Below are 16,461 nucleotides of genomic sequence, written 5' to 3' on the forward strand. Positions count from 1 at the left end.
TCCAGATTGGGTTGTAATAGGAGAGCACCGAGATAAGATAGGAGGGAGAGAGCTGATGGAGTGTGCTAAAACCGATGGTAAGGGGTTTCTGTTTGATGCTGAGGTAGATGGTCAACCATTGGAGACTTTCGAATGGAGGGAAAATGTGGACTGAACATTATTTTCAGAAAAATGATCCAGGCAGCAGAGTGAAGTATGGACCGGAGACGAGAGAGTCAGGATCAGGGAGGTCAGCCAGGAGGTTGATGCATTAGTCCAGGCAAGATATAAGTTTTTGGATCGACATTCACTGAAGTAAATAGAAATAAATAAAAAATGAAGACGGAAAAAATGGTTTTGATTTCCTTTCATGATCCCCCTACCAATACCTTGAAATACCTTGGGTTGCTTTGATGGGAATCCTACTTCTCACGAGAGATAATGTACCTGAATACAAGCTAAGGAGAAGCCAGACAGACCCTAACGCTCTCTGATTTGATGATTGGGTTGAGGGGAGAAAATTCAGGACCAGGGTTGAGGGCTAACATTCTCTCCCTCAAGCAGTTTTGCAACTTGAAGCTCTGTATTTTCCTAAAAGAAAGGACCCCCCTTCTTTTTTGTTTGTAACACATTTATCAAATGCTTACTTTGGGCTAGGCATTGTACTAAGTGCTGGAGTAGGTACAAGCTTATCAGGTTGGACACAGTCGAAGTCCCACATGGGGCTCTAAGTTTTAATTCCCATTTTACAGATAAGGTAACTGAGATGCAGAAAACATAAGTGACTTGCCCAAGGTCACACGTCAGACAAGTGCCCAAGCTGGGATTAGAACCTTCATCCTTCTGACTCCCAAGCTATCCACTCAATCATCTTGCTTCTCGCTTCTCTAGATCTAAAGGTCTTAAAACTCATCCCCCAGATCCTCTCCTTGAAAAAAATTATATTGTGATTCTCTAGTGATAGTAGCACCTTGTTTCAATCCCTTACTACCAAGTACAAACAAATAAAGTAAAAGAACAAGAAAAGAAAAGCAGCATAACATAATGTTGCCCGTTGGATACTGTCACAGATGGTAGGTTCATTATTAATTATTAGAAAGATAAGCATGATAAAAGACTCAAGAAAGGTTAAGTCCATATATAGATGGAAGGGCCTGGGTTCTTAGAGCTATAGAATATATAACTAACATTGAGCAAGGATAGTCTTATTACAATTCCTCCAAATGAGCTTCGTTGCCACTTTTGGAGACAGAATATCAGGCTGGACCAATCAATGATCTGATGCAGTGTGACAATTCTCATGGTCTTGTGCTCCTTAATTGTAACTATTGCAGGGAGTTGCTGTAAGCACACTGTGGGGAGGGAATGTATCTGTATATTGTTGTATTATACTCTCTCAAGTGCTTAGTACACACAGTAACTGTTCAATAAATACAATTGACTGATTGACTGAATATGTTCTTGATAACTCCTAAGCACTTTGAGGAACTCAACTAATTACAAAACTACCTAGTGAAGACCCAGCCATGTTAAAAAATAAACAAAGCATTTTAGGACCTCCTGTAAGTAGCACGTGAGCAAATGATTAGACGATCTTTTAGATGATCCAGCTCCACAAAGGGGAGTTCTACAGCGTCAACGTCACCTTCACCAGCAACACCCAGTCTCAGAACAGCACGGCGTTGGTTCACGGCCTGGTGCTTGGCGTCTTGGTGCCCTTCCCCATCCCCGAGCCCGACGGCTGTAAGAGCGGCATCAACTGCCCCATTGAAAAGAGTAAAACCTACAACTACCTGAACAAGCTGCCCGTCAAGAGCAAATATCCCAGTGTAACCCAGCCCCATGGAGAGAGAAGCAGAAGGAGAAACTGAGAGGCCTAGTGGCTAGTCGGAAGGACCTGGGTTCGAATTCCCTCTCCGCTACCCCACAGCACATGTATATATGTTTGTACGTATTTATTTCTCTATTTTACTTGTACATATCTATTCTATTTATTTTATTTTGTTAATATGTTTTGTTTCGTTGTCTGTCTCCCCATTCTAGACTGTGAGATAGCTGCTGGGTAGGGACTGTCTCTATATATTGCCGACTTATACTTCCCAAGCTCTTAGTACAGTGCTCTGCACACAGGAAGCGCTCAATAAATACGATTGAATGAATGAATGAAAATGATCATTTTCTAAATAAGTCTGCAGTCTACCAGTTTCCTAACCCACTGTTTCTACTTTATGGATCATGCCGTGACTTAGGACACCCACCTTCTAGTTCCAAGTTTTCTATATTTGCTAGAAGCCTCAATTCTGACCCATAGCAACTAATTGTGCAGGGGATGGGGGTGATTTTTAAAGTTTGAAATAGCAGGTAAGGAGGAGGTCAGGGTAAGAATCCCATTCCCCCCGCCTTACCTCCTTCCCCTCCCCACAACACCTGTATATATGTATATATATTTGTAAGTATTTATTACTCCATTTATTTATTTATTTGTACATATTTAATCTATTTCTTTTATTTTGTTAATGTGTTTTGTTTTGTTGTCTGTCTCCCCCTCCTAGACTGTGAGCCCGCTGTTGGGTAGGGACCGTCTCTATATGTTGCCAACTTGGACTTCCCAAGCGCTTAATACAGTGCTCTGCACACTGTAAGCGCTCAATAAATACGATTGAATGAATGAATGAATGAAATCCAGAGCTTCTGGAGAGAGAGAGAGTTTGATGAAGGAGCCATCAGGGAGTCATGGAATTTCCCAGTTAGGGGGAATGTGAAGGATAGCTGTGAAACTGGCCAGGTTGGTTCCTCCAGCAGGCCAGGTCAAGGGAGGATGGGGAAGTGGGATGTTTTGAAGACTCCCGTTAGCCTGGTTATAGTATGTTGGCCATGCTCCATGTTGCTAATTTTGCTTCGGATGCTCAAACCGAAATGCAAGAGTTTCCAGTCTCCACTTCGCTTCTGCCTTCGAAAGACCCATCAAAGGGGAAGTTGGAGGGATTGTGAGTATGGGATTGCTCTGTGTGTGTGTGTGTGTGTGTGTGTGTGTGTGTGTGCGCGCGCGCGCGTGGGTGTGTGGAGCTGGGCATGGGAATATGAGGAGTTGCCGTCTTCTGAATGCCTGAGGGTTTGTCAGGGCTAACCAGAGAAATGGAGGGAGTGGTGAAAAATGGAGGAAAGATATGGAAGAAGATGGAGGGTGGTGAAAGAAATAGGACAGGAAAGTAATCAAAATATGAGAATCAAAAAGGGAGAACCAAAAGAGAGATCGAAGAAATGCCTTAAAATTGTGGGGGAAAGAAAAGGGACATTCAGGAGAAGCAGTATTCCCTAGTGGATTGAGCATGGGTCTGGGGGGTCAGAAGGAACTGGGTTCTAACCCTGGCTCAGCCACTTGTCTGATATATGACGTTGGGAAGGTCACTTAACTTCTCTGTGCCTCAGTTACCTCATTTGTAAAATAGAGAGTTAGACTTTGAGCCCCCTGTAAGACAGGGTCTGTATATAACCTGATTATCATAAATCTACTCCAGTGCTCAGTACAGTACCAGGAGCATAGTAAGCGCTTAACAAATATCATTAAAAAATCAGAGAGACAGAAAAAGACAGGGAAGGGGAAACACTCAAGAATCCTTTGAATTTTTCAGAGGATGCAACTAGGCTGTCAGTATAGCAAAGATTTCCTTCTTGTAACTATATGTTATACCTATCCTTGACAATTGTCATCAAATGTCAGAAGAAATGTCTTCACTAATATTTAAAGATAATTTGATATGAAATCATCATGTGCTTTTGCAGAATTCATGTATACTTTTTGTCTCTATATTTAACACTTAGCCTAGTAGGTAGGGTGCAAGCTGTGTGACTTTGGGCAAGTCACTTCACTTCTCTGTCCCTCAGTTACCTCATCTGTAAAATGGGGATTAAGACTGTGATCCCCCCATGGTACAACCTGATCACTTTGTAACCTCCCCAACATTTAGAATAGTGCTTTGCACATAGTAAGTGCTTAATAAATGCCATCATTATTATTAATTGAAATGTTAATATAAGATTTTAGGTGTTATTCTGGAATTGCTGATATTCTAAACCTTGATTCATATTCCAGGCTGATAAGTAACTGACAAAATTGGGAAAAATGAAAAATAATTGTAACTACAGCCAGGCAATCTTTTTTTTTCCAGATTGCAATTATATAAAAGCACTGCCACATGTTAGACCTATACCACTCACCCTCTCTTCAAACTCTCTGCACTCAAATGCTACGTAAATTTCTAAATTAGGTAATCTGAAAATGAAGGACTTACTGCCAACTCTTCAGAATTTCGGCAACATCCATGTAAAAGAAGACATTGTCACAATGGCTTCCCAGTTAGAACAATACAGAAGCATTTATATCTGTTTCTGAACTGATCCCTGGAGTTTGCCCTTCACGAAGAAAGAACGGAAATTAACAATGCTCATTATGAAAAGTCCCTAGAGTGAAATCTGAATGAGCAGAATTGTGACTCATGAGTGAAAGGAGGTGCTAACTACCATTTCATTCAATCCTATTTATTGAGCGCTTACTCTGTGCAGAACACTGTACTAAGAACTTGAAAAGTACAATTCAGCATCCATCCCAAAAAGGGAGAGAAAGTTTAGTGTTCACTTTGATACTTTTTAAATGATATTTGTTACGCACTTACAATGTACCAAGCACTGTACTAAGCGCTGGGTATAAACAAGATGATCAGGTTGGTCACGGTCCATGTCCCACGTGGGGCTTAGTCTTAATCCCCATTTTACAGTTAAAGTAATGGTGGCAAAGACAAGTGAAGCGACTTGTCCAAAGTCACACAGCAGAAAGTGGCTGAACCAGGATTAAAACCCAGGTCCTCTGGCTCCCAAGCCTATGCTCTATTCACTGGGCCACGTTTCTTCTCCACTGGTATAAGAAACAACAAGCAACAAATAAGAGGGGAAATCAGTCAACCATATTTGTTGAGCGTTTATCGTGTGCAGAGCACTGTACTAAGCACGTGGGAGACTACAATTTAACAATATGACAGACACATTCCTTGCCCACAGTGAGCTTACAGTTTAGCAGGAAAGACAGACATTAATATAAATAAATAAACTAGGGACACGTCCATAAGTGCTGTGGGACTGAGGACGGGGGTGAAGAAAGGGAACCGAAAGGGCTTGAGGAGACTGGTATTGTACTAGGATCTCTGGAAATGGATGGGCAGAGCTCCGTGAGCCTAGGATGGTCTGAAGGGGGAAAATCCAGAATGAACTAGATTTCCAGCCCATGGAATTGAAAGCCAGGCTCTCACAGAGAGACAGGTTCACAGGAACAGGAGTGTTCTGAAATTCTGAAGAATCGGCAGTATGTCCTTCATTTTCACTTTAGAAATTTAAGTTGCATTTGAGTGCATGGAGTTTGAAAAGAGGGTGGGTGGTATAGGTTTAAAATGTGGCAGTGCTTTTATATAATTGGAGCCCGGTGACTGAATATTGGGGGAAAGTGCCCTTTACCCTCTCGGTCTCTTTGCAAAGAACCTTGAAGAGACAATATAGAATTATAGTGGCCTATTCTGAAATGTGTAATCAACTATCCTTGTAAATGCTTAATAAATAATGTTGAATGATTGATTTATTGATGCCCTGTAGGTTGGAAGCAAAGGGAAACAATTAATTAGTTTAGATTTTTATTTTGTGAAATATGTCCCTCACCTTTCTTTGGCTAATTTTCTATTACTGTGAGATCCACAGGTCCTTCACTAGAAAGAAAAGAGTGATATCCTTTTCATTCATTCATTCAATTCAATCGTATTTATTGAGCACTTACTGTGTGCAGAGCACTTTACTAAGCACTTGGGAAGTACAAGTTGGCAACATATAGAGATGGTCCCTACCCAGCAATGGGCTTACAGTCTAGAAGGGTCTAGAAGGGTCACAGTCTATAACCCTCTGGGTATTTGAATTAAACAAGACTTTTTTCTCTCTCAGAGATGAAGGAATTGTGTAGATGAAGAGCTGTGGTCTCAGAACAAGGCAGATCTTATAGTCTTTCCTGCAGATGGAAAAAGTCCTTGAGCTTGTATGAAATGATAGATCACCCAACCCAGTTATTTATCAATCCCACTAGACTCTGAGCTTCGTGTGGGAGAGGGACAGTGTCTGACCTGATTACTTTGTATCTACCCTGGTGTTGGCACATTATTATTATTGTTGTTATTATTATTATTATTATTATTATTATTATTATTACAATGGACCAAGCACTGTGCTAGGCACTGGGTAAAGTATGATGAAGTTGGTATTATTGAGCACTGTGAGCAGAGCCAAACTGGCTCTCTTCCCCTCTTCAAAGTCCTACTGACAGCTCATCTCCTCCAGGAGACCTTTCCAGACTGAGCTCCCCCACTTTTCCTCTGCTCCTCCTCCCCTCCCCATCACCCCTACTCCCTCCCTCTGCTCTACCCCCTTCCCCCCACCCCACTTGTGTATATTGGTACATATTTATCATTATATTCATTTTATTAATGATGTGTATATATCTATAATTCTATTTAGTTTGATGGTATTGATGCCTGTCTACTCGTTTTGTTTTATTGTCTGTCTCCTCCTTCTAGACTGTGAGCCCGTTGTTGGGTAGGGATTGTCTCTATCTGTTGCCAAATTGTACTTTCCAAGCACTTAGTGTAGTGCTCTAGACACAGTAAGTTCTCAGTAAATATGATTGAATGAATGAATGAATGTATTAATGGTTTGGGAAAGTACAATACAATAAAACTGGTCAAACACAATCTCTGGCCATAAGGGGCTTAGAGTCTACAGGGTGAGACAGATAATAAAATAAATTAACAGATGCAGTTCCTACTCTAATAGACTTAGCGGGAGGGGAAGTGGTCTTAATATTAATAGAAAAGGTTACTTAGAAACTACTGAAGTCTTTGACTGCATTTAGATTTTTTATGGCATTTGTTAAGCATTCACTATGTGCCACACACTGTATTAAGCACTGCGGTAGCTACAAACTAATCGGGTTGCACACAATGTCCCACATGGGGCTCACAGTCTCAAACCACATACTAATACTAATGATGGTATTTGTTAAGTGCTTACTACATGCCAAGCATTGTTCTAAGCACTGGGGTAGATACAAGGTAATCAGTTGTCCCATGTGGGGCTCACGGTCTTAATCCCCATTTTACAGATGAGATAACTGAGGCACAGAGAAGTTAAGTGACTTGCCCTAAGTCCCACAGCTGATAACTGGTGGAACCGAGATTAGATCCCACAACTTCTGACTCCCAAGCCTGGGCTCTTTCCAGGGAACTGAGGCACAGAGAAGTTATGTGATTTGCCCAAGGTCACACAGCAGACAAATGGTAGATCCAGGATTAGAACCCAGGTCTTTCTGACTCCCAAGTCCATGCTATGTCCACTAGATCACTCTGCTTCTCAATTTACACCCTTTCTTCATGCCTCTCTCAGCCCCACGGCATTATTATACATAGGCATAATGTATTCATTTGTATTAATGTCTGTCTCCCCCTCTAGACTGTAAGGTAATTGTGGGCAGCTTTGTTCCATTGTACTCTCTCAAGTGCTCTGGATTCTGCACCCACTAAGAGTTCAATTAATATATTTGATTGATTGATTGATTGAAGACTACAATAAGTGAGGAACTGATCAAACAATTGATCACCTTTCTAAGACCAACTGCCCGACCAGGCTGTCAGCTGTTTCCCTGAACAGCCTCCTTCTAAACAGATTTAGAGCTGTGAGGATGACTCTGCCTTGTTCCCACCCAGGTTGGGGAAAATCCCATTTTCTTCCTCTAACTGGTGGGAGAGAGAGCTGGGAATAGAGCAGGGGATGGAGCTGGATACCAGAGAGATCCTGAAGGGTGAGAAAATTCATGAACAAAGATGCAATTGATATTAATGACCTATCCCTAAAGCAACTTTCTAGAGCAACTATTGGAAAATATAAGGAAAATGAAGATCAGCCAGAGCTTTCTGGGGTGGAATTCATTCATTCAATCATATTTATTGAGGGCTTACTTTGTGCAGAGCACTGTACTAAGCATTTGGGAAAGTACAATACAGCAATAAAGGGAGACGATCCCTGCCCACAATGAGGTCACAATCTAGAGGCGGGGAAACAGACATCAGTATAAATAAACACACTTGATCTTGGGCCATGCAGGGACCCAGACCCAGAAACCAGAAAAGACAATGCCCCCTCAGGAAGCATCTCTGAGGTAGAATAGCAATCAATCAATCAATGGTATTTACTGAATGCCTTCTATATGCAGAGCACCGCACTAAGCACTTGGGAGAGTCCCAGAATACAAAAGTGGATTTTCTTTTAACATGATAGTGTTTCCTTTGTCTTTTAACTGGTCTTCCATCACCAGCTGAGACTGTTGTTGTTGTTTTTCAATGCTTAATGAGACTTGACCAGAATCATATTTTTCATTAGCATTAATGATTTTGGTACATCTCCTCATACAGATCAATTTTAGACTGAGTAACTTGGGTTCCTAGACATGAGAGGCATTAAAATGCTACACTCCACATTATAAAAAATGGCAAAATGACTTATAGACAGAAGAGAATAATTTACGAAGATATGTGATAAAGTGACCCGAAATAATACATTTGACTTTGCTCATCTTGCCCAGTTTAATATTGGTATATTTTAGAAAATCAAACACTCAATAAGGAGTTTAGAATAAAGGTAACAGTGGACAGCCAATATTCTTTTTCAGGCAAAGGAGAAAGAGTTGGGGATATTCATCCAGATTTGCTCTTGTGCATTTTTGTTGGCCAAAGCAAGGCATCATCCCTTTACCCTTCCTAGATTATCTCAGTATTGCTGTCTGCATACTTTTAGGTCAAAGTCACCCACTGGAATTGCAGTAATGATAATGATGATGATGATGGCATTTATTAAGCGCTTACTATATGCAAAGCACTGCTGTAAGCACTGGAGAGATTACAAGATGATCAGATTGTCTCACGGGGGGCTCACAGTCTTAATCTTACTCCCCATTTTACAGATGAGGTAACTGAGGCACAGAGAAGTTAAGTGACTTGTCCAAAGTCACACAACTGACAATTGGCGGCGCCGAGGTTTGAACCCATGACGTCCGACTCCAAAGCCCGTGCTCCTTCCACTGAGCCATGCTGCTTCTCTAATAGACTTGAATTAGAACTCAAGTCTCCTGATTCCCAGTCCTGTGCTGTATGACTTCCCTGAATACCTCCAGAGGATTTAATGGTACTCGGGAGCTACTTGGGGTGCTGGACTTAAGCCTCTCTTGGCATCTTTAGCCCATTTGGGTAGCTCGCCCGCTGGATTATGGGTTCAGAAGAACATAGGGCTACCCAAATGGGCTAAAGATGCCAAGAGAGGCCTAAATCCAGCACCCCAAGTGGCTCCCAAGTACCATTAAGTCCTCTAGAGGTATTGAGGAAAGTCATACAGCACAGGACTGGGAATCAGGAGACTTGAGTTCTAATTCCAGCTCTGTCATTTGTCTGCAGTGTGACCTCGGGCAAGTCACTTAGCTCTTCTGTGCCTCAGTTTTCTCACCTATTAAATGAGGATTAAACGTCCTTTTTTTCTCTCTGCCATGGTGAGCCCCAAGTGGCAGGGGGACCGAATCTGATCTGATTGAACTATCTACCACAATGCTTGGCAAATAGTGAGCGCTTAACGAATACCACGAACGTCATCATCATTGATTTGGAATACTGAAAAATGTTATCGATGTGAAACAGAATTCAACTCAAATGTCTCTGCCAGATAGCCGATTCAAGAAAGTGGGAGGGAAAGGAAAGAGAAATTTTATTTGGTCAACAACTGAAATTTGAGAACTCTCTTCATAGCATCCTTCACATCATTATTCCTCGTGATGTATATGAAAGGGTTCAACATGGGGCACACAGAGATATACAAGATAGCAATGATTTTCCCCTGTTCGACTGACTGCTCAGTGGGAGGTGTTAGATGCAAGCAGAGAAGAGTCCCGTAAAATATGGTGACAGCGGTCAGGTGGGAGCCACAGGTGGAAAAGGCTTTGAGTCTCCCCTCAGCCGAACGGATCCTCAGGATGGCAGCAAAGATGTAACCGTAGGAAATGAGAATGATCAGGAGAGAGCAGATGAGGTTGAAACCAGCAACCACAAACATGGCAGTCTCTTTGACAAAGGTGTCAGAGCAAGACAGGACTAAGAGAGGAGGATCAGCACAGTAGAAGTGGTTGACTTCATTAGAACCGCAAAACGACAAACGGAGCATCAACACCATCTGGATCAAGCCATTGAGAAAGCCATAGACATAGGGAGCCATCACCAGACCGATGCAAACTCCCCTAGACATTTTGCTGCCATAAAGCAGCGGGCTGCAAATTGCCAAGTAGCGGTCGTAAGCCATGACCATTAGCAGATAGTGTTCGGTGATGGCCAGAGAGATGAAGACAGTAAATTGGATGAAACAACCAATAAAGGAAATAGTCTTCTTCTATGATAAGAAATGCACCAGCATCTGTGGGGAGATACTGGTGGCATAGCATAGATCCACGAAGGAGAGGTGGCTGAGGAAAAAGTACATGGGACTGTGCAGTCTGGGAGTGATTCGAATGAGAACGATCATGCCGACATTCCCCACCACGGTGATGATGTAGACGGTGAGAAATATTACAAAGAGGATAGGACGCAGCTCCGTTTGAACTTTCAGCCCCAGGAGAATAAATTTAGTCACTTCTGTTTGATTCCTATTAGACATTTTGCTCATTTAAATTTAATCAGCTAAAATAAAAAAAAGGGCGATTAATACACTTGAGTAGGACTCTTCCTTTACTTCTCCTGTCTCTCACTTCTTGGTGTTCTCTCAATCAATCAATAGTATTTAATGTGCAGTTACTGTGTACCAGTCACTGTACTAACTGCTTGGGAGAATACAATACAAAATGCACAATGTAAGAAAATTGGCAGATAATGATGTCACAGAGAGCAGATACAAACTATTAAGTGCTGGAGTAGGGTGGGCCAGTCAAGGGGGATCAGGGAGCAGAGATACCTGGGTAGAGGAGCCAACAGTCAACTAGCATGGGAGGGCTGAGTAGGTGTGAATGAGGTTGTCGTTAATGTAACATGGTGGTAACAAGGGCTTTTTACCTGGGGGCGTGGGGAGAGTCAGTCAGTACCGGACCGGAAACGGGGGGGATGAGGGGCACTTTAAGGAAGGTCGCCTAAGTGGGGGTGGTGGAAGCAGGGGGGGCATCCGTGGGGCGCTGTGATGGCGGGCGGGCGGGCCTCTCGGGAACGGAGTCCCGGGCGTCTATGTCGGAGCTCTGAGGAGAGGATCCTTCCGGGAGCAGCAAGGCCGCGTGGTGTGACGGCGGGCGGGCCACTCGGGAACGGAGTTACGGGCGTCTATGGCGGCGCTCTGAGGAGAGGATCCTTCCAGGAGCAGCAAGGCCGCGCGGTGTGATGGCGGGCAGGCGGGCGGGCGGGCCTCTCGGGAACGGATTCCCGGGCGTCTATAGCGGCGCTCTGAGAAGAGGATCCTTCCGGGAGCAGCAAGGCCGCGCGGTGTGATGGCGGGCAGGCGGGCCTCTCGGGAACGGAGTCCCGGGCGTCTATGGCGGCGCTCTGAGGAGAGGATCCTTCCGGGAGCAGCAAGGCCGCGCGGTGTGATGGCGGGCGGGCCTCTCGGGAATGGAGTCCCGGGCGGATGTGCGGAGGGAGGGCATTCCAGGCCAGGGGGATGACGTGGGCCTGGGGCCGACGGCGGGACAGGAGAGAACGAGGCACAGTGAGGAGATTAGCGGCAGAGGAGCGGAGGGTGCGGGCTGGGCTGTAGAAGGAGAGAAGGGAGGTGACGTAGGAGGGGGCGAGGTGATGGAGAGCCTTGAGGCCGAGGGTGAGGAGTTTTTGCCTGATGCATAGGTTGATTAGTAGCCACTGAAGATTTTTGAGGAGGGGAGTAAAATGCCCAGAGCGTTTCTGCACAAAGACGATCCGGGCAGGGGCGGGAATAATGGATTGAAGTGGGGAGAGACAGGAGGATCGGAGATAGGAGAGGAGGCTGATGCATTAATCCGGTCGGGACAGGATGAGAGATTGAACCAGCAGGGTAACGGTTTGGACGGAGAGGAAAGGGCGGATCTTGGCAATGTTGTGGAAGTGAGACCGGGAGGTTTTGGTGACGGCATGGATTTGAGGGGTAAACGGAGTCGAGGATGACACCAAGGTTGCGGGTTTGTGAGACGAGAAGGATGGTAGTGCCGTCAACAGTGATGGGAAAGTCAGGGAGAGGGCAGGGTTTGGGAGGTAAGATAAGGAGTTCAGTCTTGGACATGTTGAGTTTTAGGTGGCGGACAGACATCCAGATGGAGATGTCATGAAGGCAGGAGGAGATGTGAGCCTGGAGGGAGGGAGAGAGAGCAATGGCAGAGATGTAGATTTGGGTGTCATCAGCGTCGGGATGATAGTTGAAGCGGTGGGAGCGAATGAGGTCACCAAGGGAGTGAGTGTAGATCGAGAACAGAAGGGGACCAAGAACCGAACCTTGAGGAACCCCTACAGTAAGGTGATGGGAGGCGGAGGAGGAGCCCGCAAAAGAGACTGAGAATGAACGGCCGGAGAGATAAGAGGAGAACCAGGAGAGGACAGAGTCTGTGAAGCCAAGGTTGGAAACCGTGTTGAGGGGAAGGGGGTGGTCTACAGTGTCGAAGGCAGCTGAAAGGTAGAGGAGGATTAGGACAGAAAGGAGCCCTTGGATTTGGCAAGCAGGAGGTCATTGGTGACCTTTGAGAGGGCGGTTTCCGTGGAATGTAGGGGAAGGAAGCCAGATTGGAGGGGGTCGAGGAGAGAGTTGGCGTTGAGGAATTCGAGGCACCGCGTGTAGGCGACTCGTTCAAGGAGTTTGGAAAGGAATGGTAGGAGGGAGATAAGGCGATAACTAGTAGGTGAGGTGGGGTCAGGAGAGGGTTTTTTTTAGGATAGGAGAGACCTGGGTATGTTTGAAGGCGGCGGGGAAGGGGAGAGACCTGGGTATGTTTGAAGGCAGCATGGAAGGAACCAGTGGAGAGTGAGCGGTTGAAGATGGAAGTTAAGGAGGGGAGAAGGGACGGAGAGGGAAATTTCATAAGATGAGAGGGAATGGGGTCAGAAGCACAGGTGGCCGGAGTAGCACTTGAGAGGAGGGAGGATATCTCATCTAAGGATACTGCTGGGAAGGATGGGAGAGTAGCGGAGAGCGCCGAGAGCCGGGGTGTTGGAAAAGAGAGGGGAGCGACTTTGAGGAGCTCAGGCCTGATGGATTTAATGTTATTAATGAAGTAGGAGGCCAGATCGTTGGGGGTGAGGGAAGGAGGAGGGGGAGGAACCGGGGGCCTGAGAAGGGGGTTAAATATCCGGAAGAGATGCCGGGGATGATGGGCATGGGTGTGAATAAGGGAGGAGAAATAGTTTTTTTTCTGGCAGAGGAGAGGGCAGAGTTAAGGCAGGAAAGGATAAGGTTGAACTGAACGAGGTTGGAATGGTGTTTAGACTTTTGCCAGCAACGTTCAGCAGCTCCAGCATAAGGGCGAAGGAGGCAGAGAGTGGCAGTGATGCAGGGCTGTGGGTTAGTGGTACGAGAGTGGCGAAGGGAAAGGGGAGCGAGCGAGTCAAGCGGAGTAGAGAGGGTAATCAATCAATCAATCAATCAATTGTATTTATTGAGCGCTTACTATGTGCAGAGCACTGTACTAAGCGCTTGGGAAGTACAAATTGGCAACACATAGAGACAGTCCCTACCCAACAGTGGGCTCACAGTCTAAAAGGGGGAGACAGAGAACAGAACCAAACATACCAACAAAATAAAATAAATAGGATAGAAATGTACAAGTAAAATAAATAAATAAATAAATAAATAGAGTAATACATATGTACAACCATATATACATATATACAGGTGCTGTGGGGAAGGGAAGGAGGTAAGATGGGGGGGATGGAGAGGGGGACGAGGGGGAGAGGAAGGAAGGGGCTCAGTCTGGGAAGGCCTCCTGGAGGAGGTGAGCTCTCAGCAGGGCCTTGAAGGGAGGAAGAGAGCTAGCTTGGTGGATGGGCAGAGGGAGGGCATTCCAGGCCCGGGGGATGACGTGGGCCAGGGTTCGACGGCGGGACAGGCGAGAACGAGGTACGGTGAGGAGATTAGTGGTGGAGGAGCGGAGGTTGCGGGCTGGGCAGTAGAAGGAGAGAAGGGAGGTGAGGTAGGAGGGGGCGAGGTGATGGAGAGCCTTGAAGCCCAGGGTGAGGAGTTTCTGCCTGATGCGCAGATTGATTGGTAGCCACCGGAGATTTTTGAGGAGGGGAGTAATATGCCCAGAGCGTTTCTGGACAAAGATAATCCGGGCAGCAGCATGAAGTATGGATTGAAGTGGGGAGAGACACGAGGATGGGAGATCAGAGAGAAGGCTGGTGCAGTAGTCCAGACGGGACAGGATGAGAGCTTGAATGAGCAGGGTAGCAGTTTGGATGGAGAGGAAAGGGCGGATCTTGGCAATGTTGCGGAGCTGAGACCGGCAGGTTTTGGTGACGGCTTGGATGTGAGGGGTGAATGAGAGAGCGGAGTCGAGGATGACACCAAGGGTGTGGGCTTGTGAGACGGGAAGGATGGTAGTGCCATCAACAGAGATGGGAAAGTCAGGGAGAGGACAAGGTTTGGGAGGGAAGACAAGGAGCTCAGTCTTCGACATGTTGAGCTTTAGGTGGCGGGCGGACATCCAGATGGAGATGTCCTGAAGGCAGGAGGAGATGCGAGCCTGGAGGGAGGGGGAGAGAGCAGGGGCAGAGATGTAGATCTGGGTGTCATCAGCGTAGAGATGACAGTTGAAGTCGTGGGAGCGAATGAGGTCACCAAGGGAGTGAGTGTAGATTGAGAACAGAAGGGGACCAAGCACTGAACCTTGGGGAACCCCCACAGTAAGAGGATGGGAGGGGGAGGAGGAGCCTGCAAAAGAGACTGAGAAAGAACGACCGGAGAGATAAGAGGAGAACCAGGAGAGGACGGAGTCTGTGAAGCCAAGGTCAGATAGCGTGTTGAGGAGAAGAGGGTGGTCCACAGTGTCAAAGGCAGCTGAGAGGTCGAGGAGGATTAGGACAGAGTAGGAGCCGTTGGATTTGGCAAGCAGGAGGTCATTGGTGACCTTTGAGAGGGCAGTTTCCGTGGAATGAAGGGGACGGAAGCCAGACTGGAGGGGGTCGAGGAGAGAGTTGTTGTTGAGGAATTCTAGGCAGCGCGTGTAGACAACTCGTTCAAGGAGTTTGGAAAGGAATGGTAGGAGGGATATGGGACGATAACTAGAAGGTGAGGTGGGGTCAAGAGGGGGTTTTTTTAGGATGGGAGAGACATGGGCATGTTTGAAGGCAGAGGGGAAGGAACTAGTGGAGAGTGAGCGGTTGAAGATGGTAGTTAAGGAGGGGAGAAGGGATGGAGCGAGAGATTTCATAAGATGAGAGGGAAGAGCAGTAGAGGGTGGAGGGTAGAGGTGAGAGCAGTAATCTGATCATCAAGATTGGGTAGAGAGGAAAGGGAGGCGAGGTGGGGTGTGAGGCACTCAGCAAGATGGATGGGGTCAAGAGAGCGGAGGTCTGTGTGAGGAAGTAATATAGATTTTCTGGGGAAAGATGTGTGAGTGAAGAGGCAGGTGAGAAGGTTATCAGAGAGAGGGATTTCAGAGTTGGTGAGGGTGGAGACAGTGTAGCAGTAGGCGATGATGAGGTCGAGGGTGTGACGAAGTTGGTGAGTGGGCGAGGTGGGATGGAGCAAGAGGTTGGCAGCGTCAAGGAGAGATAGAAGGCGGGCGGCAGAGGAGTCACCAGGGATCTCCATGTGCATATTGAAGTCTCCGAGGATCAGAGTGGGCATGGAAAAGGAGAGAAGGAAGGTGAGGAAGGGGTCAAACTCGTTAAAGAAGTTGGAGGTGGGGCCGGGGGGGGGGTAGGTGACGGCTACAAGAGTCTAGAGGGGATGGAAGAGGCGAATAATTTGGGCTTCAAAGGATGGGAAGGAAAGGGAAGGGAGAGGAGGGATAGTGCTAAAGCGACATATGGGCCTAGAAGGTAACCGACACCTCCTCCTTTTCCGGTGAGTCTGGGGCAGTGGGAGAAGAAGAGGCCTCCACTGGAGAGAGCAGCAGAAGAGACCGTGTCGTCCGGAGTCAGCCATGTTTCAGTTAGGGCGAGGACGAATAGAGAGCTGGAAAAGAATAGATCCAGGATAAAAGGGAACTTACATATAATGGAGCGGGTGTTCCGGAAGCCACACATGGCAGCAGCTGTGGAGGGAGGGGAAGGAGGGGGAAGGGTGCGAGGGGTGGAGAGGGTTTGGATTGGGATGAGTTGGCGGGGGCCTAGGCCGGGAGAGTGGGAAGAGGGGTGGCGATAGGAAAGGAGAACTGGGATGGGGTGGGGGTGGGGAGGAGGGGAGGGAGGGGGTTCGGAG

The 16,461-nt window shown here is 46.4% G+C and overlaps 1 protein-coding gene and 1 pseudogene across 1 annotated transcript; one reads left to right on the forward strand and one right to left on the reverse strand.

Annotated features, from left to right (window-relative positions):
* The first annotated feature begins 1,580 nt into the window (after positions 1-1,580).
* On the forward strand, positions 1,581-9,296 carry LOC119923005 (NPC intracellular cholesterol transporter 2-like). Its single transcript, XM_038742595.1, has 4 exons — positions 1,581-1,808; positions 2,328-2,340; positions 8,167-8,221; positions 9,233-9,296. The coding sequence occupies exons 1-4, from the start codon at positions 1,581-1,583 to the stop codon at positions 9,294-9,296; spliced, it is 360 nt and encodes a 119-aa protein (XP_038598523.1).
* Positions 9,297-9,813: 517 nt separating this feature from the next.
* LOC119923026 lies at positions 9,814-10,752 on the reverse strand (annotated as a pseudogene).
* Between the last annotated feature and the right edge of the window lie 5,709 nt (positions 10,753-16,461).

This window comes from Tachyglossus aculeatus, unplaced genomic scaffold (genome assembly GCF_015852505.1).
Source record: "Tachyglossus aculeatus isolate mTacAcu1 unplaced genomic scaffold, mTacAcu1.pri scaffold_136_arrow_ctg1, whole genome shotgun sequence".
NCBI lineage: Eukaryota > Metazoa > Chordata > Mammalia > Monotremata > Tachyglossidae > Tachyglossus > Tachyglossus aculeatus.

Bases quoted from the DNA above. Each gene is read 5' to 3' on its own strand.
- LOC119923005 (XM_038742595.1), top strand. From the start codon at position 1,581: ATGATCCAGCTCCACAAAGGGGAGTTCTACAGCGTCAACGTCACCTTC. The intron at 8,222-9,232 runs GTAGAATAGCAA...GAATACCTCCAG, and splicing joins CCTCAGGAAGCATCTCTGAG to AGGATTTAATGGTACTCGGG.